General features: G+C 61.8%; 1 protein-coding gene across 1 annotated transcript; it reads right to left on the reverse strand.

Annotated features, from left to right (window-relative positions):
- Positions 1-2489: 2489 nt before the first annotated feature.
- On the reverse strand, positions 2490-6653 carry LCN2 (lipocalin 2). Its single transcript, XM_057720871.1, has 7 exons — positions 6203-6653; positions 5538-5674; positions 4226-4305; positions 3905-4024; positions 3565-3666; positions 2791-2820; positions 2490-2657 (listed from the first exon to the last, which is right to left on the reverse strand). The coding sequence occupies exons 1-6, from the start codon at positions 6338-6340 to the stop codon at positions 2798-2800; spliced, it is 600 nt and encodes a 199-aa protein (XP_057576854.1). The 5' UTR covers positions 6341-6653; the 3' UTR covers positions 2490-2657; positions 2791-2797.
- Positions 6654-7393: the final 740 nt, after the last annotated feature.

A 7393-nucleotide genomic window follows, 5' to 3' on the forward strand; every position in this document is an offset into this window, starting at 1 on the left:
AGTGAAGGTGAGGCCCACGCAGAACCAGTGCAGGAAGAGTTGCAGTGAACAACCCCTCACTCAGGTCAGCTGACCCTCCTTGACTATAAGGCGTGGGTACCCTTCCTCCTGTTCCCCTAGCTGGCAAGCTTCCATGTACTCCCCACCACCTGGGCCTGGCCACACACCCCAGCCCTCTCAGAAGGTACTGTGCCCATGGGTGGAGCAGGTGGCAGATAGCACCTGGGCCACTCCTGGAGAGGGATGAGTCTTTGGCTTCAGGAGGGTGCTGGGAGCATGCCTGGGGACAGCTGGGCGCTCAGATGGGTGGACACGTGCCTCAGGCATCCCCGTGCAGGCTCCGTGCCTGAGCGCTCGCCTACACCTCCTGTGTCTGCGTGGTGTGTGTCTGTATGTGCCTCGGCGTGATTCTGGGAACCTGTATGTCTCCCTGAGGGTCTGTTGCCCGTCCCCATGTGCCCAGGAGTCTTCGTGTTTCTCCCCTTGTCGTAGACTCACACACAGAGTGGGGTCCTGTGATCCCAGATGTGATTTCACATCTGGGGGAAAACATGTGCCTGTGTTTTTCTTTGGGCGTCCTGTGCTTGTAGGGCTAAACGTGTTTGGATTGTGCCAGCATGTCCACATATGTGACCTGTGTTTCTGCTGTGTCTCTGCACACTTGTGTGCTTCACACAGACACAGTTGTTTCTGTGCCCATCAGAGGACACAGGGCTCTTGTGTCTTAGTTAGTGAAATGCCACGGTCCCAGGGGAGGGCCTCTCACCAACCAGCCAAAGGCGGGTGCCCAGCCCTCCTTCTTTCTCAGCCTTGCTCACACCTCTGCCAGGCATTGACCCTGCTCAGCCCCCCTCTTTCCCAGGGAAATAACCCAGGCCCAGAGAGGGCCCTCTCCCTCACCCCAGGGCTCCCATCCCATCATGGGGACCAGGCAGGGGAGTCCTTCAGCTTGTCCTGTTGGAAGTCAGACTCCATGCAGAGCTGGGCAGAGGCTTCAGGACCCTGTGCAGCCCCTGGCAGGATCCCATCATAGCATTCAAGGAATGGCCTTTCTCCTGGGCCTGAGCGTGTGCCTGGGGCCTGGGGCTAGCGGTGTGGGCAGAGGGAGGCAGGCAGGAGGAGAGGGGAGGGGAGGGGAGGGGAGGGGAGGAAAGGAGAGCCCTGCGAAAGCCTCATCCCCCTAGTGGCTGAGTGAGGGTGGGAGGATGGGGAGCTGGGTGGCACAGGTGGTGAGGCCTCTACCTGTCTGACCCCCTTCTCTACTCCCAGAAGCCAAAGCGAACCTGGACCCTGCTCACCCCACTCCTGTGGTCAAGGTCCACACACCAGACCACAGGAGAAAACAGCCAGTGCCCCAGCCAGCCCTGATGGGGGGGTGGGGTGGTGTGCCTTGGTGCTACCCTGCCTGTGGGGTCCCTGTTCACCTCTCAGTCCCCATCTCACAAGCCCTGCCATCATTCCCCCTGTAAGCCCAGTGTGGAAGGCTAGGTCCTAGTCCTTGGAACCAGTGGCTGGTACCTTATTTGGGAAAGGGGCCTTGGCGGACGCGATTACATTGACTTTGAGATAGAGTATCCAGGATTATCACAGTATCTCGCCTTCTCCCAGCTGAGGCTGAACCCGTAGGTGTGCAAGTCTGTGGGTGGAGAAACCTGGGTTTCTTCAGAACCCCACCCTCTCTGACCTCTGACCTTGCAACGGACGAAGAGCCTGGGGAGGGAGTTCCTGTGTGTGATGCAGACAGGGAGGGGCTCTAGCTGCCGCCTGTGGGTGCACAAGGGCCCAGCCAAGCGGTGGGCGCAGGCCTGCAGCCCTCGAGTCTTCTGGAATCTGGATTCCTGGCAGCGTATTCCCCTCCCTGCCACCCTGGCTCTGCCCCTGGTGGTCTGGAGGTTATCACAGAGGGGAGGTGTGGGTGAGGACAGGGTGCTGAATGGAGTCAGCATGGATACTGCCACCCACCAGTGGGAGCAAGAGAGTGTCACTGGGCTGACGGGGCTGGTGGGGGGGGGGGGTTAGCATAGGGGCAGGGGACCACCCCTGGCAACCCTCAAGCTGGGCATGCCTCTGCCCCACCCACTGCACATCCCTCCTGCCCCGGCTGCTGTCTTCCAGCATCCACAGGAGTCCTGGTGAGTTGGGGGTGATAACATCTCAGCCCTTGCAGCCCCCCTCCGGCTCCCAGGACCTGGCTGGGCCTGTGCTGTGGCACCTAGTGCATGCAGGTGGCCGAGCATGGGACTGGGGGGTGGCCCCATCAGTGTTTCTGTGGGACCAGGCACCCCTCAAAGGCAAGGACAGGCCTGGGGGTGGGTGTGGGTAGGGAGCTAGGAAGTGTCCAGCCAAAGCTGGCCATGGGTTCTGTGGCTGCCATCTGAGGACCACAGGGGGTCCAGAGGTGATGCTAATGTGAGCCCACCCTTTGCCCGTCCTCCTCCCAGATGGCCCGGGGGTCAAGGAGCATAGATTGGGGGCCAGGGCATGTGTTTATTTAGCAGGCGAGGTGGGGCTCCGGGGAGCAGATGGTGGGCAGCCCCATGAGAGGGGTCTCTGGGCTCTCTCCTGTCGCTGGCGTCTGGGCCGGTGGGGGCAGCTGGGCGCCAGGCCGGGCGAAGGCCGACAGGAGGGTGATGAGAGCGGAGAGAGACGGGAGGCACCTGAGAGGGAAACAGGGAAGTAGAGATGGCAGCCGTGATGGGTGGAGGGGTCGGGGTGTGAGCAAAGGCAAGCCATAGACCCCGGCCCCGCTGCACCCTGGCTCCCCTCAGCCCCCTCCCCAGCCATACTCACTGCACGCTCACTGGTCATCGATGCACTGATCTGTGGGCGAGAGAGTCTGTCAGAGTGGACAGGAGTGTGTGTGTGTGTGTGTGACCCCTGCCCACTAGGACCCCTCCACGGCCCCTGGGTACCCCAGGCCCCAGCCTGGCCCAGCAATGGCATATCTAGGGGTTCCCTTCAGGGACGGTGTGGGGGATTGGGAGAAGGGCCTGAGGACGAGCAGACCTGGGGGACCTCTATTCTCCAGAGGAGGCAGGCGAAGCCCAGCCACCCATCTGCTTAGGTACCCAGGCCTCCTGCCTGTTTCCCTGCTGAGTCCGGACAACTGTTCAGCTCTGGGGAGCCGGTGGCTCCCTGCGTGCCCGTCCGGAGCCCCCTGCCCAGGCCAGGCCACCTGAAGACAAGGGCACTTTCCAAGTCAGTGGTGAGTGGGCCTCAAGGTGATGGGGAAAGTGGCCCTGGACAAGGGAATGTGAGGAGGAAGTGGTCTAGGATGGTAGGGCCTGGGGCATAGGGGGAAGGAGCCTGGGGCAGGGAGCTGGGAAATTTGGACCTGGGCCTGAAATTCTCATCTGTCAGGGAGGAACACTTCGGGCCCAGATCCCTGGGGACCCCACAGATTCCCTGAGTGGGGCAGGGTCTTCCTGAACCCGAAGTGGCTCCCAGGGGCTCCAGTGATTGGAGCAGAGGACCAAGCCCCTCCTCCCCCCCTTTCCCTGGTGGGGCAGCATCTGGCCCAGACAGTCCTCACATCCCCTCTTCCTCTCCCCGACGGGCCATTACCAATTGGGACAGAGAAGAGGATGTGGTCATCGGTGAGGCCCAGGGATTTGGCGAAGCGGATGAAGTTCTCCTTCAGTTGAGGGGTCAGCTCCTTGGTCCTCCCTGTGGCCAAGATGGCCGTTGAGTGGCCGGCAAACACTCCGTAAATATCACTGAATGTGTGAACACGGCCTCCGACCCCTTCCTCATGGAGGGTCTGCCGAAGGACTTCCCTCCCTGGTCCCCCCGCAGGGGCTCGGTATTGACACTGGAGAGGACCTGGGGGGCTGGGTGGGATGGGCCTCTCCCCCTGACAGTGTGACCAGAAGCTGGGTCCCCGAGGCGGTGGGGAAGGACCCACCGTAAAGGGTGGTCTTGAAGTACGGCTGGTTCTTGTAAACCTTCTTGAAGTACACTATGGCAAACTGGTTGTAGTTGGTGCTCACCACTCGCACGGTGTAGCTCTGTATCCCAGGGAAGCCTGAGGGGAGGACGAGGAGGACAGGGGTCAGCCCACCCTGGCTGGGAGGAGAGAGCCACTCCTTTCTCCCCAACCCGTCTGCAGGGGCTCCAGCCACAGAACAGCATCTGTGTGGAGGGGCGGGGAGGTGTGCACCCCTTCCAGGAGGACCCTGCCCCCACCAGAAGCCCAACCCCAGGGCCCACCTCATTCAGGACTCACTGCTAATGTTGCCCAGGGTGAACTGGCCGGGCTGGGAGCTTGGGACGAATGTTCTGATCCAGTGGTCACAGCGCTCGTTCCTGTGGGAGGGAGAGATGGGTGAATGCGTGTGGAGAGGACACAGGCTCGGGCTCCTCGGGCTGGATGAGGTGGGGGCCAGGGCTGTAGCTGGAGGGACTGGAATTCTGAGGCTCCTGGTCCAGACCAGCTGGACAGCCCATCCCCCACCACAGCAGGAGGTCCCCACCCCACCCAGCTAGATGGGCCTGGGTCTTCTCTGAGCCTACCCCTGGCTGTCCCTGCCTGGTCTGCCCTGGGACACCAGACCCTGCTCAGACCCTCCAGCCCCCACTGTCCTTTCCTCTTCAGGGCTGTCTCCCCTCGGTGGCCTTGCCTACACACTGTCCCCCTCCCCCCACCCTGCAGGCATTTATCCCCTGCTCCTGTCTTCCTTCAGCTCCTTCCCTATCTGGACCCTCTCCTGGGGGATTCACCCTCCAAGGTTCCAGTCTCATTCCATCCCAAGGACTCCTTTAGCTCCCGGGCCAACCCTGACCTGAGTCCCGCCGTGTCCCCTGGTATTCCAGAGCTGATCTCCCGAAATCCATCCTTCTGTTTCTTGCTCCACAAATGATCCAGCCTCAATCCCCCCAGGTACCAGAGCCAGAGCCTCACAGGGGCTGGGTGATCATGGGCACCCTGCTGTTTCTCTCTCCACTACACCCAGAGGGACCCTGCTCAGACCCACTCCTCACCAGATGGCTCCTGTGCTGGTGCCTGAAGGCCCTGGCAGGGTGGGGGCCGCCCCCCCTGCCAAGCCACCCATCAGCTCCTGCTCAGGGCAGCCGTACCGTGGCTTGCTGCTTCCTGAAGGAGCGTTTCTCTCTGACTCAGAGTCCACCAGCCCCTGCCGTGGATGCCCCAGGGCTCCTCCTAAAGCAGGGTGTCTCCTTCAAGGCCCAGTTCCAGAGGCTACCCCTCTGTAAGCCCTCGATGAAGCCCTGGGTGGGGGGTGATTTCCAGGCTGGATTAAGGGACCCTCCTCCCCATCCAGGACACCCCTGCTCTTTCTGTCTTGTTTTCTGATGACTGCGTCCATCCCCGGCACTGTGTGTCTGCGCTGAAGTGACCCATAAATGCTGATCTAATGAAGGAGGAAATGAACAAATTTCCGAATCTGGTGCTGCGCAGAAGGATGAATGACTGTCTCTCACCTTCGGTCAGCCCTTGACTGTGACATTGGTCTGCCTCTAGACCCTCAAGCAGCCCCTCAGGTCTCCCCCGCTTTCCCCACGGAGGTGGCAGCTCTCACCTGAGCAGGGTGGAGGTGACATTGTAGCTGCGGTCTTCTTTCAGCTTGTAGGTGGTGGCATACATCTTAAACTGGCCTTGTTCTTCCTTCTTAAATGCATTCCCCGCCACGCCTACGACGTACCACTTCCCCTGGAACTACGGGGGACTGATAATAGGCAGCGCCCACAAATGACCCTAGGGGCCCCCACTACTGCTCTGTCCCTGCAGGCACCTCTGGGCAGCTTGCCCCGAACCAGGAGCCCCTCTAACTAAGCAGCAGGGCCTGCGACTGGGCATTCCGTTCCGGCACTGATGAAACCAGTGGGACCTGGAGGTGGCCAGGCCAGGAGGGAGCCCTGAGGATGGCTGGGATGGGGTGACCCTGGGCAGGTGGCCAGCTGGCCTCCCTGTGCCTCAGCTCCCCCCTCTTGCAGAGGGACTGAAGGTATTCCCACCACGCACGGACTACGGCAACTATGGGAGAGAGTGTGGACCTGGGAAGGTCTGCCCAGGTGATCACCTTGTCAGCAAGGTCGGGGAGCCGTGTGGGGCAATGCAGCGTGGCTTCCATCAAGGGCTCCAGGGCGGCCTGAGCTGAAGCCTGGGGGTCCTGCCCACCTCTCCTCCCCTCTGCTCGCACTTTGCCCTGGGGCCCCCCTGCAGCTGTCCCTCCAGGGCCCTTACCTGGTCAGCCTGGAAGTCGGGTTGCAGTGGGACCTTCAACAGACGTGGGGCCGGGATCAGTTTGGGGGTGGAAACCTGGGCCTGGGTGTGCCGGGCCCCCAGCAGGGTGAGGCCCAGCCACAGGAGACCGAGGGGCATGGTTTCAGGGCTGAGGAGGCTGGCGCTCCAGACAGCAGCTGAAGGAGGAGGCAAGTGAGGAGGCTGCCTGCGGGGACCCTATTTATGGTCCATCTGACCCAGGCCCACCCCAGGGTGGAGTGAGTCATATTTTGCCAAATCCAGGAAGGATGAGGCAATTGCCAGCACTCCTGCTGAAACACCTGGCAAGATTTCTGCCCCTTTCCCCGCTGTCAGAATTGTGCAAGAGCAGGGGCAGAAGGCCAGGGGGATGGGGGGGGGGGCATTACCTGGAGCTCCACATCTCTGGCAGGGACAAGGGCTGCCTCCACTCTCTCTGTGCCCCTTCCCTTCACCCTGGTTGGCTCTGTTTGTGGTCAGTGGTCCCCGACCGGGACGAGCCGTCATCTCTGGCTTCCAGGAGCCCCTGCTCGGCGCCAGCCCAGGGCAAGGTGTATGTAGTGAGACCCTCCTTCCCAGACCCGAGGAAGACAGAACTACTCACCCCAGCAGCACAAGTGCTGTGGCCTGGCTCTCAGAAGGGCGGGGAAGAGTGGGGCACCTGCGAGTGAACCTCTCTGACCAGGAAGGACAAGCTGTGCAGTGTGTGCCCTGAGCTCTGAGCCCAGATCCTGGCCCTCCTTGGGGGCCCCACACCAGGCCAGAGGCTGAAGGAAGTGCTGCTTCCTTGAGTCAGGGCCCGCGCCGCCCGCCTGCACTGTCCTCTATGCCTTGGACCTTAGCCAAGCCCTAAAGGATTTGGCCCCTGCTCTGGGCCCAGTGGATGAGACCCCAAGCTGGGCACCAGAGCCCCACCTGTGGTTGCTTAGCAAAGCAGAGAGGATGTTGCAGTCCCAGCGCCATGCTGGTGGGGGGCTGGGGGCTGGGGCCTGAAGGTGGGCTCTCCACCCTGCTGCTCTGGACACCGAGTGCTTTGGGTCACAGAGAATGCAAGGACATGGCCTTGTCTTTGAGAGGTCCTGAGGCCATCCGCTGTCTTTGGCCACTGTCTTGGAGCCCAGTGGCCTGGGCCTGGGACCCCAGAAGTGTCCTGGCCGTGGCTGACCCTGGCTT

The sequence above is a fragment of the Hippopotamus amphibius genome, chromosome 2 (assembly GCF_030028045.1).
Source record: "Hippopotamus amphibius kiboko isolate mHipAmp2 chromosome 2, mHipAmp2.hap2, whole genome shotgun sequence".
NCBI classification, from domain to species: domain Eukaryota; kingdom Metazoa; phylum Chordata; class Mammalia; order Artiodactyla; family Hippopotamidae; genus Hippopotamus; species Hippopotamus amphibius.

Bases quoted from the DNA above. Each gene is read 5' to 3' on its own strand.
- LCN2 (XM_057720871.1), bottom strand. From the start codon at position 6,340: ATGCCCCTCGGTCTCCTGTGGCTGGGCCTCACCCTGCTGGGGGCCCGG. The intron at 5,675-6,202 runs GTAAGGGCCCTG...AGTCCCCCGTAG, and splicing joins CCGACTTCCAGGCTGACCAG to TTCCAGGGGAAGTGGTACGT. The intron at 4,306-5,537 runs GTGAGAGCTGCC...TCCCTCCCACAG, and splicing joins GTCACCTCCACCCTGCTCAG to GAACGAGCGCTGTGACCACT.